Source organism: Engystomops pustulosus, chromosome 2, assembly GCF_040894005.1.
Source record: "Engystomops pustulosus chromosome 2, aEngPut4.maternal, whole genome shotgun sequence".
NCBI lineage: Eukaryota > Metazoa > Chordata > Amphibia > Anura > Leptodactylidae > Engystomops > Engystomops pustulosus.
Window position 1 is genome coordinate 134938814 of NC_092412.1, and position 21583 is coordinate 134960396.

The 21583-nt window shown below is 40.6% G+C and overlaps 1 protein-coding gene across 4 annotated transcripts in view; it reads left to right on the forward strand.

Moving 5' to 3' along the window:
• Positions 1–1110: 1110 nt before the first annotated feature.
• Positions 1111–21583, forward strand: part of SPOCD1 (SPOC domain containing 1) — a 114869-nt gene continuing 94396 nt past the window's right edge. Inside the window, exons 1-3 of one of the 4 annotated variants that reach the window (XM_072136614.1) lie at positions 1111–1162; positions 6985–7269; positions 17881–18006. In XM_072136614.1, the coding sequence (XP_071992715.1) occupies positions 7006–7269; positions 17881–18006 (390 nt within the window). In that variant the 5' untranslated portion in view covers positions 1111–1162; positions 6985–7005. Of the gene's footprint in view, positions 1163–1532; positions 1703–6984; positions 7270–17880; positions 18007–21583 lie in introns of those variants that run through there. The other 3 variants (XM_072136611.1, XM_072136612.1, XM_072136613.1) reach the window with 3 other exon arrangements.

Sequence of the window (21583 nt, forward strand, 5' to 3'; positions counted from 1 at the left end):
AATTTATATACAGCCTCACATATATAATATATAATCCGGCAGAATATTTATATTATGTACAACTATACATAAATACCCCATGAAGTCTAAATATATAGAGTCTGCCAGTATAAATTGAGATCCCTAGACCCCTCCTCCCAGTTTTGCAAATAAAAATAATAAATGTGAAACTTACCTGCAGGCAGTGTGCTCCCGCGCGGCTCCCTGACAAAGACCCAAGGCTGTCATGGCAACTGATCACTGTTCCCGAATGACCTCCGGGGAGAAACAAATGTAACAAGGATGGCGACGCCCATGCGCTGCTGTCTTTTAGATGACATTGGAAGGGGTAATACCCAACATGCAGTAAACCCCACCAGAGAGTGAACAAGTTAAATTGATGTTAATAATTTCTTTTACAAAACGCAATCGTTAACGCAAGTGTTAATTTTGCGAAAACAAATGCATGTGTAATTGCCATGTATAACTGCACACTCAGCCTGCGGTCACCTGAGCAGCCATCAGCATCGCCGTCCAAGACTGCCTCCAGGTGTAAGTATGCTCCTGGGTGACAGCACCTTAGTGGGCCCCTTTACAGTAAACTCACATCCCGGCGCTACACTTCCTACCCCAAAAGCCACATTGTCCCTCCCCCACAGTACCCACACTGTCCACCCTACCCCAGTAGCCCCACTATCCCCCAGTGCCCACAGTCCCACCCCCGAGTAGCCACATTATCCCCCCCCCAGTAGCCACACTGTACCCCACTCACCAGTAGCCCCACAGTCCTCACCCCCCATAAGCCACACTGTCCCCTCCCAGTATCCACTCCCCCCCCCCCCCCCTAGCCACACATCTCCCCCCCCCCAGGTAGCCACACTGTCCTCTCATCATTGTGCCTCTGTTGCTGCTGCAAGGTGATTATTTGTACCAGTGTATTAAAGACACTGGTACAATTGATCCGGGGGCTGAATTTTTCCAAGTCCGTCCATCTATTACCCTTGATCCCCAGCAATTGCCCGGGTAAGCCGGCTGCTGGTACCGGGCCTGTCACACCCCGCACTGCTAGACTTACCCGCTTCCGCCAGGGTTGGAGCTCTCTCCTAGCTCCTCAGCCAGAAGCAGGCAGGATTAGCAGTGCAGGACATGAATAAATGAAAAGATGGCGATGCTGTGACCCGAGGTCAGCCTGAGTGCCTGCAGCTATTTTACATGTTTTTAAAGCTATTTTTAGCACAAATTGTGCAGTTTCTTTATTCACTAATAACAGTAAAGAAACGTGCACCTAAGTTATACATATATTATGGCATATGTCCTTTAAAAGGTTAAGGAAGAAGTCATGACTTTATTGTGGCCAAAGTCATTTTCTGACAGTACATGTGTATCTTGCTCTGCCACCTGGCCCCCTTTTAGAGTATAAAAAATACATGGAAGACGCCATACTACAGAGCACATCCTCCTCAGGTCCCCAGCCACGTTACTACTGCTTGGCGGCCGCAGATTGGGGGACAACGCGCCATACATCCCCTGCTCCTATTGGTCAAATCCATGACGCTCTGTGAGGGCGGGGTCGACACTCCTGCGCTGGACCAAGCTTGGGTGAGCTCTTCGGCGGGAAGCGGCGGTACAGTGCATGTGGTGTTGCAGTTCTGATCCATCATATAAGAAGAACGGCAATAGGCAGTTAAACGGATTTAGTGCTCATGTAGGTAGGTCAGTGAAGGTAGGTAGATAATGGAGGATAGTGGGGTTCAATGTGATACATGTGGGTGGATTCTAAACATAAATGCTGAAATGTGCGTCACCAAATCCAGCCATTACTATAGAAATCATACGGCTGTGCTGGTCATGTTCTCATGTGAGCAGTAGCAGTGGCCAATCTGTCTGCACCACATTGTGGCGCCAGTTATTTATTCTAATGTAGGTCCGGTGACTGTGTGCAAGATAGTAGCAGTGATAAGGTGTTCAGGTTAGTAGCAGTGATCACCTGTGTAGGTTAGTAGTAGTGATAAGCTGTGCAGGTTAGTAGCAGTGATGAGGTGTGTAGGTTAGTAGCAGTGATGAGGTGTGTAGATAGGTAGTAGTGATAAGCTCTATAGGGTAGTAGCAGTGATAAGGTGTGCAGGTTAGTAGTAGTGATAAGGTGTGCAGGTTAGTAGCAGTGATGAGGTGTGTAGGTAGGTAGTAGTGATAAGCTGTATAGGGTAGTAGCAGTGATAAGGTGTGCAGGTTAGTAGTAGTGATAAGGTGTGCAGGTTAGTAGCAGTGATGAGGTGTGTAGGTAGGTAGTAGTGATAAGCTGTATAGGGTAGTAGCAGTGACGAGGTGTGTAGGTTAGTAGCAGTGATGAGGTGTGTAGGTAGGTAGCAGTGATAAGGTGTGCAGGTTAGTAGTAGTGATAAGGTGTGCAGGTTAGTAGCAGTGATGAGGTGTGTAGGTAGGTAGTAGTGATAAGCTGTATAGGGTAGTAGCAGTGACGAGGTGTGTAGGTTAGTAGCAGTGATGAGGTGTGTAGGTAGGTAGCAGTGATAAGGTGTGCAGGTTAGTAGTAGTGATAAGGTGTGCAGGTTAGTAGCAGTGATGAGGTGTGTAGGTAGGTAGTAGTGATAAGCTGTATAGGGTAGTAGCAGTGACGAGGTGTGTAGGTTAGTAGCAGTGATGAGGTGTGTACGTAGGTAGCAGTGATAAGGTGTGCAGGTTAGTAGTAGTGATAAAGTGTGCAGGTTAGTAGCAGTGATGAGGTGTGTAGGTAGGTAGTAGTGATAAGCTGTATAGGGTAGTAGCAGTGACGAGGTGTGTAGGTTAGTAGCAGTGATGAGGTGTGTAGGTAGGTAGCAGTGATAAGGTGTGCAGGTTAGTAGTAGTGATAAGGTGTGCAGGTTAGTAGTAGTGATAAGGTGTGCAGGTTAGTAGCAGTGATGAGGTGTGTAGGTAGGTAGTAGTGATAAGCTGTATAGGGTAGTAGCAATGACGAGGTGTGTAGGTTAGTAGCAGTGATGAGGTGTGTAGGTAGGTAGCAGTGATAAGGTGTGCAGGTTATTAGTAGTGATAAAGTGTGCAGGTTAGTAGCAGTGATGAGGTGTGTAGGTAGGTAGTAGTGATAAGCTGTGCATGTTAAAAGTAGTGATGACGTAAGTAGGTTAGTAGTAGTGATGACGTGTGTAGGATAGTGGTAGTGATGACGTCTGTAAGTTAGAAGTAGTGATGAGCTGTGCAGGCTAGTAGCATTGATGAGGTGTGCAGGTTAGTAGCAGTGATGAGGTGTGTAGGTAGGTAGTAGTGATAAGCTGTATAGGGTAGTAGCAGTGACGAGGTGTGTAGGTTAGTAGCAGTGATGAGGTGTGTAGGTAGGTAGCAGTGATAAGGTGTGCAGGTTAGTAGTAGTGATAAGGTGTGCAGGTTAGTAGCAGTGATGAGGTGTGTAGGTAGGTAGTAGTGATAAGCTGTATAGGGTAGTAGCAGTGACGAGGTGTGTAGGTTAGTAGCAGTGATGAGGTGTGTACGTAGGTAGCAGTGATAAGGTGTGCAGGTTAGTAGTAGTGATAAAGTGTGCAGGTTAGTAGCAGTGATGAGGTGTGTAGGTAGGTAGTAGTGATAAGCTGTATAGGGTAGTAGCAGTGACGAGGTGTGTAGGTTAGTAGCAGTGATGAGGTGTGTAGGTAGGTAGCAGTGATAAGGTGTGCAGGTTAGTAGCAGTGATGAGGTGTGTAGGTAGGTAGTAGTGATAAGCTGTATAGGGTAGTAGCAATGACGAGGTGTGTAGGTTAGTAGCAGTGATGAGGTGTGTAGGTAGGTAGCAGTGATAAGGTGTGCAGGTTATTAGTAGTGATAAAGTGTGCAGGTTAGTAGCAGTGATGAGGTGTGTAGGTAGGTAGTAGTGATAAGCTGTATAGGGTAGTAGCAGTGACGAGGTGTGTAGGTTAGTAGCAGTGATGAGGTGTGTAGGTAGGTAGCAGTGATAAGGTGTGCAGGTTAGTAGCAGTGATAAGGTGTGCAGGTTAGTAGCAGTGATGAGGTGTGTAGGTAGGTAGTAGTGATAAGCTGTGCAGGTTGGTAAAGTGATTAGCTGTGTAGGTAACTAGCAGTAATGATATGCGCAGTTTAGTAGCAGTGATGAGTTGTGGAGGTTAGTAGTATTGGTGACGTGTACAGGTTAGTAGTAGTAATGAGTTGTGATGGTAAGTAGCAGTGATAAAGTGTGTAGGTAAATAGCAATAGTGAGGTGTGCAGGTTAGTAGCGATGATGTGTGCAAGTTAGTTATCGTGATGAGGTATGTAGGTAATTAGCAGTGATGATGTGTGCAGGTTAGTAGCAGTGATGATGTGTGCAGGTTAGTAGCAGTGATGATGTGTGCAGGTTAGTAGCAGTGATGATGTGTGCAGGTTAGTAGCAGTGATGGCGTGTTCAGGTTAGAAGTAGTGATGATGTGTGCATGTTAGTAGTAGTGATGAGGTGTGTAGGTTATATGAGGTTTGCAGGTTAGCAGCAGTGATAAGGTGTGCAGGTTAGTAGTAATGATGAAGTGTGCAGGTTAGTATTATCGATGAGGTGTGTAGGTAAGTAGTAGTGATTACGTATGTAGGTAAGTAGTAGTGATTACTGGTGTATGTTAATAGTAGTGATGAGGTGTGTAGGTAAGTATCATTGATGAGCTGTGTAGGTTAGTAGCAGTGATGAGTTGTGTAGGTTAGTTGTAGTGATGAGTTGTGTAGGTTAGTAGCAGTGATAAGGTGTTCAGGTTAGTACCAGTGATCACCAGTGTAGGTTAGTAGCAGTGATGACTGGTGTATGGTAATAGTAGTGATGAGGTGTGTAGGTAAGTATCAGTGATGAGGTGTGTAGGTAAGTAGTAGTGATGACTGGTGTATATTAGTAGAAGTGATAAAGTGTGCGGGTTAGTAGTAGTGATCACCTGTGTAGGTTAGTAGTAGTGATGAGCTGTGTAGGTTAGTAGTAGTGATGAGCTGTGTAGGTTAGTAGCAGTGATAAGGTGTTCAGGTTAGTAGCAGTGATCACCAGTGTAGGTTAGTAGTAGTGATGAGCTGTGTAGGTTAGTAGTAGTGATGAGGTGTGTAGGTTAGTAGTAGTGATGAGCTGTGTAGGTTAGTAGCAGTGATAAGGTGTTCAGGTTAGTAGCAGTGATCACCTGTGTATGTTAGTAGAAGTGATAAAGTAGTAGTAGTGATGAGTTGTGTAGTAGCGGTGATGAGATTAGTGATAAGCACAATCTCTAGTGCTCATGTGTATATTATGGGGCGGATTTATCAGCATGCTTTCTGGTTTCTTGTTCTACCTTTTTCAGACTCTTGTGTCAGTTCAGACTTTGGATTTATCTCTGTTAAGATTTTGTTTGGCAAAATTCTCTCAACTGCACAAAAAGTAGAAGAAAGAAGACATTGGCCTACAATTATCAAAACTAGTGTATCCTGCACTATGCATCCAGCAGTCTGTGTATTCCAGCAAAAGATAGAGCAGCCCGTTTCCGTCACTGTATCGTGCTGTGCACATCGCACTCCTATGGCCGACATATACCCTCGTTTGCATGAGACTTTTCAGGAGGAAGTTAACGCAGGGCGGAACCTTTTCATATGCCATTTTTTACAAGGCACAGAGCAGCAGCAAACTATATACTTAACCCCTTAACGACTTGACCATTTTGCACCTTTTGGACATGGCCCATTTTTTCAAATCTGCCCTGTGTCACTATAAGGGTGGTGACACACATGGCGGTTTTAGGCCGTTCTTGAGCCTTTTTTAGTTAGTGCGTTTTCAGATCGTAAAAAACGCATTGCGTTTTTGACCAGTTTGAACTAAGATAATTGGTCAAACCTGTCAAAAATGCAGCAGCAAAAACGACCGAAATACGGCCTAAAAACACCACGTGTGTCACCACCCCAAGTGGTTATAGCTTTGGAATGCTTTAACATATCCAGGTGATTTATGAGATTGTTTTCTCATGACACATTGTACTTCATATTAGTTGAAAAATTTGAATTAAATGTTTTGCGTTTGTTCATGAAAAAACTGATATTTGGTGAAAATTTGGAATAATTAGATTTTCGGAGTTAAGTTTTCTGACACATACTCATTACACCTAAATAACTTGATAACTAATATACCGAATGTCTGCTGTATGTTGACATGGTTTTTTATGCATCCACTCATTTTTGTAGGATGTGGCTTAGAACTTTTTTCGGAGGCATAACTTTAGTATTTTTAGTTGACAGAGCTGGTTTAAGTCTTATTTTCTGTATGAATTTTCTTTAGTATTATTTTGACGCACATAACTTTTTTTTAGCACTTTTTAGTGAAGTGACTAGTGTCCATCACACAACGTGGTCATGCTTGACCTTGGCGTGTAATGGGTTAACACCTGCCATCAGAGGAATCTCTGCAGTGGCCACTGCAATATACAGGGGACAGCCACAGCTACTGGCACTGGCTCCATCTGTTACTGAGGACATGACCCTTTTTTCAGGCGGTTTGAAAACTGCCTAAAATGGTCTAAGCCCTTCAGTAAATATGGTGCAGGACATTTCAGGTGCAAATTATTCATGTTTTGTTTTGTAAACAGATACATCTCCCCAGTTGTTGTAAGAAAAGATTCTCCCGAATTGTTATGTCATGAAAAATATTGTTATGGAAAGTATTTACTAAATGCGGCATTTTAAAAGAGATGATAGCTCCTCTTTTAGTTGGTTCTATGCAGTACTATACTTAAAGGGGTTCTCCCATTAATGATTTGTCCAATTGGCGAAACGTGGAACTGCGAGTCCCCCTTAGATGCTTTCTATTGCAGACTTCTCACAGTAATCTATAGAACACAGGATAAGTTGCAGTGGTTCCCATCATTTGACAAAGGACAAATGTCATCCATATCTTACCATGTGAATGTCCCCAACGTTTCCTTACAACAGAGGAGAAAAAGGTGTTGTGAAGCCAACCTTAGCAATAGTTAAGGTAATGATTTCTCTGCATTAAAGCCATTTTTGTATACATTTTAGATAGAATAACGAAGCTAAAACATGGATAAGCTTTCAGAGGCAATTGATCGTGAATGTCACAGTCCACTGGGCCTTTTTGAGAAATTCAAGGTGGAAATGACTCCAGATACCCGGACACTTTCAGATCCGGATCTACAACAGAATTCATTATCAGAATCTACTTCCCCAATGAAGACTCTGATGGTCCCACCAACTTCTCATAATGGAAACAAGCTTATCCTTAATAAAACCAATGTTTTTGAGAGAATGCGCTGGATGATGAACACAGTCTCTGCTATTAGTAATGTGAGTATAGAACTCTTACTTTTACATTTACTATGTTTGAAACTGGTAGAAGGCTATACGATTATTGATGGTCTGCAGGCTAACTATTTGTCTCTGCTCCCCTCGTCTCATTAGCACTGATTTTATGCTGTGGCAGCTCATCCTCTCTTGCGGGCAGATAGATTGAGACACACGCAAAGAGGATACAAACAGACACTCAGTAATGGCATAGCAGTGATATGGGACAAGAGAGAGGAAGAGTTTTATAAATGAGAAAGGTACATCCAGAGTGCTTACAAAGGTGAATATGCTTCCATAATATTGTGCCGACCAAACTGCCCAAAGTCGAATAAAAGTGATATATGTACTACCACATTAGCACCGCAGAAAATGATGTAGTACTTATCATGGCCCTTAAAGTAAGAGTCACCACACAGGTGCCTTTAACAATAACGGCGTCCAAAAATTATGACCCCACAGAATTAGTGCGCCAAACAATAATGTACCTTATGTACCTACTAAAACAAAATCACAGTAATTATGGCACCCATTGTAATTATAAGTTTAATATTAACCAAATTCTAACACCTTTGTGTAAATTACTACACATCACTAACGTGTCAGTATGCAGTGTTTGAAAATCAAGGACAACATATTGAGAAATAAAACAGATGTGTGAATAAGCCCTTAAAAGGTTTGTCAAGTTTTATTCTTTTGATGACCTGTCCTTGGAGTTTGTCAACAGTAATAGAACAAAAAAGGTCTCCCATCTGAAATGATCTGCGAATATGTTATTGAATGTATAGTATACTTGAGGAAAAATTCTTAAACTATGGTTAAAACACTCCCAGAACTACCTAAACAATATTTCCGAAAAACACCCAATTTATAATGCTGCAAGTGGTTTAAGAATAGATACTAAACTATCATTTTATAGTCCCTTCCTTATTTAATAAATAGCAATAACTATTTTCTCTACCCTGATATAATGGATCATTTATTTCCCCTCTGTCACCTCGGATTGAAGCTTTCCATCAGCATTCCGCCTTTCATTCCGACTTGTGGAGGCTCACTTTTCTCCTTAACAGCCAATTACATTGCTTCAGTGTATAATCGCTGGAAATTGCCATTTGTTCACTCCCAGATTCTTGTTACCAGATACAAAGCTTCTTTGTGCATCAAATTCTCGTAGCTCCACTTGCAAAAGGAAATGTTGATTTGTTAAGGTAATTGGTCACCGAAAATAGATTTAATCATTCTGTTTTAGCTTCTTATTCATTGCAGTGGATACCAGGTAATTTGGTGTAATCTACTTTCCTATCAGTCTGATTAAGTGCATTGTTCCCAGTCTCCAGGCCGTGGTACAGTGCTGGGTAAATAATTACACAAAGCAGAATGGAAATATGTTGAGTTACTGATGCTCAGAAAATATCTACAATACGTAAAATTAATTATTATTAGTTTTTTGTAAAATTGTATTTAATAATCCATATTATTATGTGTTTTGTATGTTTAGGCTCCTGCAATAACGAGTACTTTGCACTTTTTGCAACACGTTAGATAAAAGAAAATGAAAAATAATCCATTCTAGATGATACTTGTATATTTTTATATCCTTTCTACTCTGTGTTATTGACAGTTGTTTTGTTGGCCTTTGCTCAGATTTACGCAGGTCATTATTTCTAGGTCATATGACACAATATGATATCATTTCAGTAAGTAAGGGAAATGATTGCCTAATATGACGGGTACAGATGTCATTTAAGGCATGGCCAAGGGACACTGCTTGGGAATCACTAGATGCCATCAGGCACTTCTGTGAAAGTGTTCTGCTTCCACACAATATTCCTCCTTTGATGGACCCTGATCTGCTTCACAAAAAGTCCTGCCAGCCAAATTACTGGACATCAGAAGATGCCTTTGATGTAGAATAGAAACATCGTGATTCCCAAATTGATGTAGCCGCTTGCTCTACAGACAGTCCAAAACTCTTTGAAGCTATTCAGGGATTTCTATCTCATCTTTGGTGCCAAAGAAAGTTAATGTTTTATCCTTTGACCAGTAGTTCATAAAAAAGGTATACATACATTTTTCGTGCTATTTCATTTTTCCGTCATAATTGCGTTTATTATTTAATTGAAGATTAAATGAAACTTTGTTATATGTGACATGTACTGTTGTATTGCTGAAAGGATGATTGTCTCTGTCTAAACAGTAATCTTAGTTAATACTTGTATCCTACAGTGGTACCATTACTAACATTCTAAAATCTTTTCTTGTTCTCCCAAGCAAATAAAGACTTTCTTTGCATCCAATCCAGACCCAATTTTACTGATATTTTGGATGAGATGTCTCCACCAGACTTGCATTTATTTGTTGAGTTTATTCCATAATTACATTGGTAAGATCACACATCACATGTGGTTTCTGCAAACCACAATCTCACCTGTCTCCTCTGCTATAGGTCATGTGACCGGAACCTGTACTGAGTAGATGAGCTCTGGTTACATAATTTTTTATCGAGCCGGGAGCTACAGCAGTGAAGTCATATAAAGAGGCTGTGGCTCCGGATCCTGACTTTGAGAGAGGAGATGCGGATTTATACGCATCAGACTATTTTCAAGGGGTAAAACTTCCTCTTGAAAATGCTTGTAGAGGACTTAATTCGATCTCTGAATGCAGCCTGTGGCAGAAGCCATGGTGACAGCATTGAAACTGGACAAGGTAGTTAATACAAAATAGCAGTATTACTGCTTTTTGTTAATAAATTCTATATAAAAATTTCACTCAGGGCGCCATCTTTACTGTGATATTTATGGACCTGTTTTTATTTTTTTGAAGGATAAAGACAGGCAGAATGATAAACTGGGCAAGGTAGAACACACATTTGATCATAATTATGTTTCAGAGATGTTCTGTTACCAGACGATCATTGCCCTATGTACATCTTGTTATAGGGCAGACCTAATCCAGTACAATTTGACTTGATAATATTGATATATTACAATATACATATTCTATTTGTAACTCAGGAGGAAGACAGTCCACAGCCAAATGGTGTAAAAGTCGTATTTTATGTATGTATTTTATTTACATTCTTCTTTCATTTGTGCTGCATCTACACAGACTAAAGTCAAGGTTGTGTTGTTTATTGCAATCCAGAAATATGTGACCCACAACTTTAAATCTGAGAACCACAATTCGGCATTGACATTTGAAGGGATGTTATGAAAACATTAATCTAGATAAAATTCAAACCTGTACACCATTGGATTTAATTTGATATTTCTTAGAAGAAGTATAGAACACCGATTATTGTCCTAGAATTTGACAAATAATTTTTAAAGTTATGTCTTGTCTGTTTAAGTTAATACACTTCTTCTCTCTGTTGTGCCGATAATCTAATATTCCTTCCAGAAATGACCTATACAGATATTACAACTCGTACGCCTTTTGAGGGATTTTGTTTAAACTCTGCTGATGCTACACATATGTTATTTGTTATAAACTGTTCCATTACTGATAATCATCTTAAATTAGGATATATTCTAGCATGGGAGAAAGATCTTGGAACTTCTTTCTCATTGAGAGAATGGCAAGATATAGTGGAAAACACAGCAAGAGTATCTATTAAAGGAAACCTACCATTTAGAATGGTAGGTGTAAGCTGTAAGTACCGAGCACCAGCTCAGGGTGAGCTGGTGCCGGTACTTACTTTCGTTAGTGTTATAAACCGCGGTATCGCGGTTTTAACACTTTTTAAACTTTAGAGCAGAAGGGGCTTCGGCGCTGCGCGCGACCGTGCGTGCGCAACACCTCCGCTATTAAGTTTAAAAAGTGTTAAAACCGCGATACCGCGGTTTATAACACTAACGAAAGTAAGTACCGGCACTAGCTCACCCTGAGCTGGTGCTCGGTACTTACAGCTTACACCTACCATTCTAAATGGTAGATTTCCTTTAATATGGCCTTCGTGGAAGCCAACTAAGTCTTACTACGGTGGTATATGGTCCCTATCTGCAAATTTCAAGCCATCCCTACATATTCCCCATTAAGCTTTAGAGCAGTGATGGCAAACCTTTTGGAGACAGAGTGCCCAAACTACAACCACAATCCACTTATTTTCCCGTGAAGTGCCAACATGGCATTTTAAGCAGTAACTTATTGCTTCCTGTTCTTCCACATCTTTCAATTGTATCGCCCCCCTGAGACCACCAATACAGTTTAAAGAAGGAGAGCAAATTCAGACTCTCGTTGTAGCTTCTTTCCAGGGTCTCTCTGTAGAGCAAAAATGGTTGGTTCAGCAGGATGAACTCCAAAGATATTGCAGTCCTGTCAACATCTTCTCACTTTTCCCGCAGTTCCTAACAGCCAATGAAGTGTTGCTTTAAAATAGCGCTGAGAGCAGCATCTCTTAAGTTGCCTGGGGCTTGGTGGATTTGGTCCTATTTGGTGAACTCTGTCCTGAGTTGTCTGAGTGCCCACAGAAATGGCACCGAGTGCCACCTCTGGCACCCGTGCCATAGGTTCGCCACCACTGCTTTAGAGGCTGTGGAAGTAGGGGCACACATATTCATGTATGGTGGGAGTACCCCAAGATCCATAGATGTAAAAATCCCCAATATTTCTGTCCCTTTGAGACAATTTGTGTCTTTTTAGCAGCCAAAATAATGATAGCTACATCCTGGAAGAAATCTAAAGTGCCACTAGACCTCATTGAAAATAAGTTAATGCGGATCATGGCGAATAATAAGCTGCATTGTTTGGTCAGCGATAAAATAACCCTATTTAAGGACACTTGGCAGCCTTGGCTCACATACCAATCTAGAGCTTAGGATCCCTAGCTATAGTTTTTCTTATCACTTTAGGGTCCTCCTACCTACCTTCCCTGCACTTCTCCCCCGCCCCCCTTCATTTTGTATTTGTATGTATATTCTAAGCTTAAATGCCCTTGAATGTGGATGAGTCATTCTTACAAATCTGGTCCATGAAAGAATAAGAAAGTAGATAGACTGGTGCAGTATTTAAAGGGGTTGTCCGAGTTTTGAAAAAAAAATATATGGGGCCGGGAGCGGGCTGCCTAAAACAATAAAGCTGTACTTACCTTCCGGTGCCCTCCGGTATCCAGCGCTGCTGTCGCTCCGGTCCGGGCGCCATGTAAACAAACATGGCCGCCGGAGCAGCGTTGCATTCAGCTTCCGGCCGGACGGCCTATAGGGACGGATATGCGTACCCGGCCACGGCCGGCCGGAAGCTGAATGCAGCGTTGCTCCGGCAGCCATGTTTGTTTACATGGCGCCCTGACCGGAGCGACAGCAGCGCTGGATACCGGAGGGCACCGGAAGGTAAGTACAGCTTTATTGTTTTAGGCAGTCCGCTCCCGGCCACATACCGTATATTCTGGCGTATAAGATGACCTGGTGTATAAGACGACCCCCCTACTTTCCTGTTTAAAATATAGAGTTTAAGATATATTCGCCGTATAAGACTACGCCTTTTCTAACGCATACAAAACACCGGTAAAAAAAAAAAAAAAAACTGATTTGAATTTAACATGGTCCTTTTTTTAATTTAAATTCTTATGACATGCAGGTATATAGCAGGAAAACTGTCGCTCATAAACATAAGGCATACAACAACAACATTACCATCGTCCATTTTACTGTAAATGTTACCATACTGTACCTTAAATTTTTATTTTATTAAATATTCCATGCCATGTACTCAGAAGCGGGAAAAAAAATTCCAAATGCAATGAAAATGGTGAAAAACCGCATTTGCGCCATTTTCTTGTGGGCTTGGATATTACGTCTTTCACTGAGCGCCCCAAATGACATGTCTACTTTATTCTTTGGGTCGGTACGATTAAGGGGATACCAAATTTGTATAGGTTTTATAATGTTTTTATACATTTACAAAAATGAAAACCTCCTGTACAAAAATTATTTTTTTGATTTTGTCAACTTCTGGCGCTAATAACTTTTTTATACTTTGGTGTACGGAGCTGTGGGTGGTGTCATTTTTTGCGAAATTTGATAATATTTTCAATGATATCATTTTTAGGACTGTACGACCTTTTGATCACTTTTTATAGATTTTTTATATTTTTCAAAATGGCAAAAAAGTGCCATTTTCGACTTTGGGCGCTATTTTCCGTTACGGGTTTAAACGCATTGAAAAACCGTTATCATATTTTGATAGATCGGGCATTTTCGGACGCGTCGATACCTAATGTGTTTATGATTTTTACTGTTTATTTATATTTATGTCACTTCTAGGGAAAGGAGGGTGATTTTAAATTTTAGGGTTTTTTATTATTATTTTTTTTTTTAGCTGTTTTTAATTTTTATTTATACTATTTTTCAGACTCCCTAGGGTACTTTAACCCTAGGTTGTCTGATCGATCCTACCATATACTGCCATACTACAGTATGGCAGTATATGGGGATTTTCCTCATTCATTACAATGTGCTATCAGCACATTGTAATGAAAGGGTTAAAACGAAATAGCCTCGGGTCTTCGGAAGACCCGAGGCTACCATGAAGACGGATCGCCGCCCCCGATGACGTCACGGGGAGCGGCGATCCCAGGCAATATGCAGCAAAGACTTACCGGCTATGGAGAGGGCTCAGCGAGTGAGCCCTCTCCATGCACCGGGACCTGACCGCCGCCGTGAATACACGGCGGGCGGTCGGGATTACCGCCGTATAAGACGACCCCAGAGAAGACAGAAGATTTTTCTGTCTTCAAAAGTCGTCTTATACGCCGGAATATACGGTATTTTTTTTTTTTTTAAAACTCGGACAACCCCTTTAAAACTGAGATGGAATGATGTTGTTATATTGTTAAACACAAATGTATAAATACATTGACAACTGAATGTCATCAATTCCCTTGTCAAAGAGACTGTTTCTGTCACTTCTAGCACAGCAAGTTATACATTGTTTTTCATTAGTAATAAAAATGCCTAAAGAGGATATTTCACGGATATTCATTCATTCATTTTGTAAATGAATAGTTCAGGTGAAAATAAGAAACTTTGTAAAATATCTGATTAAGGTCCAGGTCATTTTGTTTTTTTGCATTTTCATTTTTCGTCTTAAAAAAATCATAAATTCTTTATTTTTCCATCTACAGAGTTGTATTTGGAATTGTTTAGTGCACAACACATTGTACCTTCTAGCGACTGTATTTTATATTGCATTGGGAAGCTGGAAAAACATTTTAAATGCAATTAAATTGTACATTTGTGTCATGTTCTTGTGGACAATGTTTTTATGGTTTTTACTGTATGCATTAAATGACACCCCACATGTATTCTTCAGGTATGTATGATTATGGGGATACCAAATTTGCATATGTTTTCTTATGTTTGAATAGATTAACAAAAAATTAAAAACATAAAAAAAGTTCTATGTTTTGCCCTAATATTTTTTTCATACCTATACATATACATCTGTACAGTATAAGTTCTTTTTTTGAGGGGGACGACCTGTATGACGGTTTCATTATTTTTTCATAAAATTTTTATGTGTTGTTAAATGGTGAGAAAGTGGTGTTTGGTTGCCATTTTCTGTTAAGAGATTCACCATTGGGAATAACTGTTTTTATATTTTGATAGATGTGGATATTTACATCTTTAATGATTTTATTTGTTTTGTCATTTTATATGCATCCTAGGCAAAGGTAGGTGATTTTTCCCATTTTTTATTTACTACTTTTACTGCTAAGGGGTCTAATCAGTCATGCAATAAACTGCAATTAGGGTTGCACAATGCGAGCTCCCTTCCTGCTAAAGAGAACAGTACTGACTCACTTACTTGAAGAGATTAAGGCAGTGTGATCCTTAAAGGTATAAAACACATGCTGCCTGATACCCCACTCTGACTGTCAGAGCCTATGAGATCCTATCACACACAGGATCTTACAGTCTGTCAGCCTATGAATCTGCATAGCCTGACAGTGATAATACCCTGCAATACTCATGTATTGTATGTATTATAATGAACAAGCAATTGGATTTGCCTTAGTGGAACAAAGTAAGCAAAAGTTTTTAATTAAAAATAAATTAATAAAAGAATAAAAAATACCCCAATGCCTCTATTACATAGAAAATGAACTTTTGATGGGAAAAAAAGTGAAAATAAACCATGCACGTATGGTATTACCACGTCAGGAGCAACCCTGCACAATACAAATATCATTAGTGAATATGTTGGATGAACAGCGTAAAAAAAGGCCAAAAATATGTGTTTTTACCTATATTATCCCCCTAAAAAAATACATGATAAAGTGATCAAAAAAATATATCTACTCTAGAATGGTACTGGTGTCAAATACAGCATCTAGTAATTCTAATCTAGTGTTATACCTGTAAAAACTATAGATATCTAACTCTATGCGGACCGCCAGCTGGCGTCTACAGGTTCCAAGTCTGCAGCAACGTCTGCAGACGCTCCTGCAGTTTTCTGCTGCTCCCGTGCTAGTTGCGGAGCAGGACCCGGTCTCCGGTATCTTTTATGACCTCATGAGGGACATATAAAGTAAAAACACACCCACACAAAAAAAAATCGCTGTAGTCGCCCCGTTTGCCTGAGACTATGCATATTATATATCAAAATGGCCAAAACAAAATAGGGAATTCATTCATAGTGTACATTTTGAGTTGATTTGAAAATGTAAAAAAAAGTACTATAAGTTATAAAAATGCACCCTTTTCCCACTTTTAACCCGAAATAAAAATGAAAAAAAAAAGTTGAAACTTTTATTACCTGTTTAACTAGCTTTATGTGTCCCAAAAAAAACACCGCAAAAAATGTATGGTAGCATGCAAAAAAAAATTGTGGCCCTTAAACTGGCGCTTACGAAAATTTGCTAAAAATGCCCGGTCATCATAGCCTTTTCAGGCAGCGTTACTAAGGAGCTAAAGAATTAATCTGATGTGTTCTCAGATTTTTGTTTGTTTTAATAAACATTTTGAATTAAAAAAATGCTTTTTTCTTTTCATGAAAAGCATTGGATTGGTATAGAGTACTGTGAGACTTTTCCAGGTATTGAACTAAAAATTCTGCGCAACCCTAACTGTAATACAACTGTACTAAACCATAAGGACATGTGGGTAGTTTTGTGTCCCAAATAACCTGCTAAGGTCCTCTTTAACCTTTTTAGCTGAGAGCCATGAACGCCAAATATTTTAAAATGTAATTCCGTGAGAGCCATACAATATGCACATGCCCCTTGTAGTTAGGTAGGGACAGCACATGCCCCCCAAGTAGATAGGAAGCCACAGCACAGCCCCCCCAGTAGAAAGGTAGCCACAGCAGAGCCCCTCCCAGTAGATAGGAAGTCACAGCACAGCCCCCCCCCAGTAGATAGATAGCCACAGCACAGGCCGTCCCCCAGCAGAAAGGTAGCCACAGCACAAGTCACCCCCCAGTAGATAGGTATCCACAGCACAGCCCCCCCCAGTAAATAAGTAGCCCCAGCACGATCATTATGATTATGTATCTGCAAGTAGTGATCAGATATAACAAGCTTCACCAACATTGTCTCACATGTATCTGTGATATACCAGAAGATCAGGCTTGCTGAATTTTCCAGTTATTTGGAGAAGGCATGTATTAAACCCCACCTCAGTTTTTGAGCTTTTCTAGACCGCATGACACTTGATGGGGTGGGAGTGGTCCCGAGCGTGAACTCCCCGTCCTCATATGTCAACTATAATCTCCACAAAGATTAGAAATTTCTGTCAAATCAAACCTGGTCTAAATGCGTCTGACCTGGCAAAGACTTTCCTGATTTACTAAGAGGCTGGAACCTCTTCGATCTGGCATTCCCACATGTACCCTAATAATGTTAGTTGTCTTGTTCTTTATTGCAGAGATCGCAGTTTTCATAGTCAAGGACATAACACACTTGTCTTTTTTTAAGTGAGTTTTGTCTTTAGATTGTAATACATATCAAGGAGATTGTAAATGATATTACATTACTGTAATATATAAGAAGACAAAGATTTTGTAAACGGATTTCTCTGCTGCACCCCTACAGAGCAACCTTTATCAATGCTGTAAACACATAAATAAAATGAATTCAGCACCATTCACACTAGTGTCTGTGTTTTATTTAATTTACTTGTCTCAAAACTGAGACAGAAGTACCCCCCAAGAAGGCAAATAAAAAGAAACATAAACAATAAAACAAAATGTTGTCATCCCTAGTGTGAACAGATCTTCCTGGTGCAGCAATTTTCAGCTCATACTATATGTTACCTCTCCATGAACAACAATGTACAACAGATAACAACATGAACTCATAAACATCTCTTAACCATTCTGCTTTGCCTTTCTAAATAATTTATTATTGTCAAGTTTCTGCTGCTCAGTGAAAAGAGGTAGAGTTGTGCTATTCCATTTAGATAAAAATAATGGAAAACATAATTCTGGATTTGTTACAAAAATGGATCCTGTAAAAAGGAAGCCTTTCTGCAAGTAGGAATAGAGGCTAAAATATGTTACTTTACTGGAACAATAGTGCAAGCAAATTGGAATATGCAGAACTTTACTATTCATCATGGAAACATCTAATCCCTTTTAATTAGTATTTCAATTTTTAAACCTGTTTTTTGTTTACAGAAAAGTGAAGAAGAGTCGTGTAAGCTGTTAGGATCTTGGAATGCAGACTCTAAAGAAGTGGAGATACTGGATGAGTTAGAGAGTCCTTCTGACCATACAGAGATGGACAATGATATATTTATACAGGTAAATATATTATGGATGATCATGGGAATGTATGGGGACTTTTGATTCACCCTGTAGCACAGGTGTATACTTTTAGGTGGAACATAAATTGAGAGTTACCCTGAAGGCATATAGCAGTTAATTTTATATCTTAGAAAATCTGGAGGTTTGTTAAAAAGGATAAAAGATACAATAAAAATCACAGCATAAATTGACATGTTCTGGCCTTAAAACCAGCACTGCAAGTGAAATAATTCAATATAGATTAAATATAATGTTTGCCCCTACAGAACATTGCAGTAGATTAGATGCCAAGAAGCCCAAAGCCGCTGATCAACAAAAAGTCTGATCAGTATACAGTAAATGTAAGGTCCAGAAAAGTTCTCTGGTACGTTCAGATGATTGCTACATTTTACTGTTGCTCAATATTTGTTTAATTTACATATAATAAGAAATTGAAGGAAATCTACCATCCAAATTAAACATGATAAACCAGGGGTACTCATAGATCTAGTCACCGTGACTGCGGTAATCTTCTTCTAAATTGCCCCCTTCTTTCTAAAATCAATTTTTAAAATTATGCTAATGAGATGGAAGGGTTCTTGATGGTGTCACCAGAGCCCCTCTGAGCTGCAGCTTCACAGGGCGTTACTCTGTCTCCTCTTCCCCCTGACTCCCTCCGCACTTACCTCCTCCCTCTGTCTGATGTAATCAAACTGCAGCAGAGAAAGTTTCATCACCTGGTGGGGGGGAAGGGGAGGAGTGCTGTGCACACTGTAACAGCTTTTAAATCTGCAGCATGTAGAGGCTCTGGTAGAACATGGTCTTTTTCCCGACGATGGCACCTGTGTGTGTTCACTGTACTGTGACCGGTCGCAATATGGGTCTAAGTGGATGTGTATGTGACTACAATTTTGCGGCTCTATGCACATCCCCAGAATATCTGTGTGGGCATATTGTGCTTGATAGTAACTGTGCTTGAATATAGCTACTGAAATTGTCCATTTTAACTGTTTGATTTAGAACAAGCTAAACCTTTTCAAATAGAACCACTTTGAATAAATGAAATTTTCCTCAAAAACAGAAGTTTTTCTTTAATTGGCTAGCAATTCTAAACAATACAGTGTGAGATGCATGACAAAACAGAAGAAATTAGAGAAAGGACAAATACTTTTTCACAGAACTGTATTTTGGATATTTTCCTTTGAAACAGTATATATTGATCTGCCCATATCTTCCTCAGTTCTCTTTGCTTTATAACAGGCTGCCCTTAGGTTGGACTGGAGGATAACATAATAGAATGCTTTGCTTGTAATCTCTATGTTGAACAACCAATTTTTTCATCCAACCAACCAACTAAGTACAGTATTACATTAAAGTAACTTGGTCTGCAAGGCTTTTGCAAAACAAAAAGTGTTACTTGGTTTAAAAGCAAAATTTCATAATACAAGTATTATGTGAGCCCTCCCCAGCCTCTACTGTACTGTGCCTCCCTCTCTTACAAAACTCTATAACACAGTTTTAAAGAGGTAGAAGAAAAAAAGGGGCTAGATAATGTACACATAACATTAAAATATTTTTGGGGTGTGGAACAAATTGTCTGCGTTTCAATGATTTCCTATGGGAAAACTGTACAAGCAACTTGGGAAATTAACTCTGCTTGCAATCCAAGGTTTTCAGTCATTGTGGAACCAATCGTCTGGGTTTTAATGATTTCTTATGGGAAATGCTGCCTGCAGGGGAATCCTCAGAGGAGAATCTTTTGAATAGATGATTCTGGCCATTGGCAGAGAAGGAACCACGTTATTAAGGAAATATCATGAGCTGTGCATAAATGGCGTTTTACATCTCTGAGAGCTTTTCACGCTAGATCACTAAATTATTTAATGTTATTCAATTAAACATTTTCTTAGCCAGATGAGATTTGAACTCATAACCTCTACTCCATGCCATGCCTGCTGCCGCTGTCCCAGCTTCCCTAGGTCCATACACACCTCACCTGGTCCCGTCCTGGTCCCACGCCGGCTTCCTCCGAGGCCGCGCTCCTGCTTCTTACCGAGGCTGCACGCTCCCGATGCTAGGGCGCGTGCGCCCGACTCTCCAGGAATTTAAAGGGCCAGCATCCTCCTTATTGGCGCTGGCATTCCGGCGCTGCCAAGTCACTCTGCTGAAGATAAAGCCCGCCGTGTCTCCTGGGCGTTACCAGACGCCTCCGTGTTTCCTGTGGTGTTCCCATGGTGTTTCCGTGTTCCTGTAATCCTGTGGCGGTCCTGGTATCCTGTGGCGGTCCGGTAACCCAGTAGCCATCCGAGGTCCTGACAGCCATCCAAGGTTCTGCCAGCCATCCGAGATCCTGTCAGCCTGCCTATCCGAGGTCCTGCCAGCCTGCCTACCCGAGGTCCTGCCTTCCTGTGGTCCCCGTGTCCCTACCTTGGCTGCCACCGCGGGTCTAGTCGCACCCATGGAACGACCTGGTGACTCTCTGCCGCAGCAAGACCATCCCGCTTTGCGGCGGGCTCTGGTGAAGACCAGGGATCACTTAGATTCCGGTCCCGGGTTGCGGCTAGCACTACCATCTCCCATGGTGGCTCAGGGAGTCCACTGACTATAGTCCCATAGAGACTCTATCCCACGCTCCAGTGCATGACACATATAGTGCTCTTATCCACTAGACTATGGACTTACTGGCTGTCAGTTGGAGTATTTCATCTAACTAAGAGCTTCAGTAGAGCTGCCATAGAGTTACAGTGTTACACATGCTTAATGCTCTGGTAAAAAGCTGCCGGAGGCATTGAAATCCTGGTGGCGTATGGGAGCCACCATCTTGGATCTGACTGCTGCTCCCTGTTTCGTTGTCGGGGGTGTGTGTGGGGTGTGTGTTTGGCGATTGGTTGCCACGACAGCCTCGGATCTCTGTCTGGTGTCTGCAGATTGAATACTGTGCAAAAATGCCATATACTGCAATACAGTAGTATTTCAGTATATTGTAGGAACAATCAGACCATCTAGGGTTAATGTACCCTAGAGGGTCTAAAACATCACAAAAAATATATATATTAAAAAAAAACTAAAAATTTTAATCAACAACCTTTCCCTTGAACTGATATCAATATAAACAGTATCAAATCAAAAACATGTTAAGTATCGCCGCGTCTTAAAATGTCAGATCTATCGAAGTAAAATAACAGTTATTCCTGGACGTTTAACCCCGTAACTGAAAATAGCACCCAAGTCGAAACTACCACTTGTATGCCACTTTGAAAAAATATAAAAATATTCAATAAAAAGTGATCAAAAGGCCGTACAGTGCTACAAATCATAGTATTGAAAAGTCGCAAAAAGTCGCAAAAAATTACATCCACACACTGAAGTATGAAAAAGTTACTAGTCCCAAAAGATGATAGATTTGGTTTAAATTGTAAATGTATGAAAACATTATTAAACCTATGCAAATTTGGTATCCTCGTGATCGCACTGAGCCAAAGATTGAGGTAGACCTGTCATTTGGAGCGCACAGTGAAAGTCGTAAAATCCAAGTCCAAAAGAATATGGTGAAAACAGGTTTTTCCACAACTTTTGCTGCATTTGGAATTTTTTT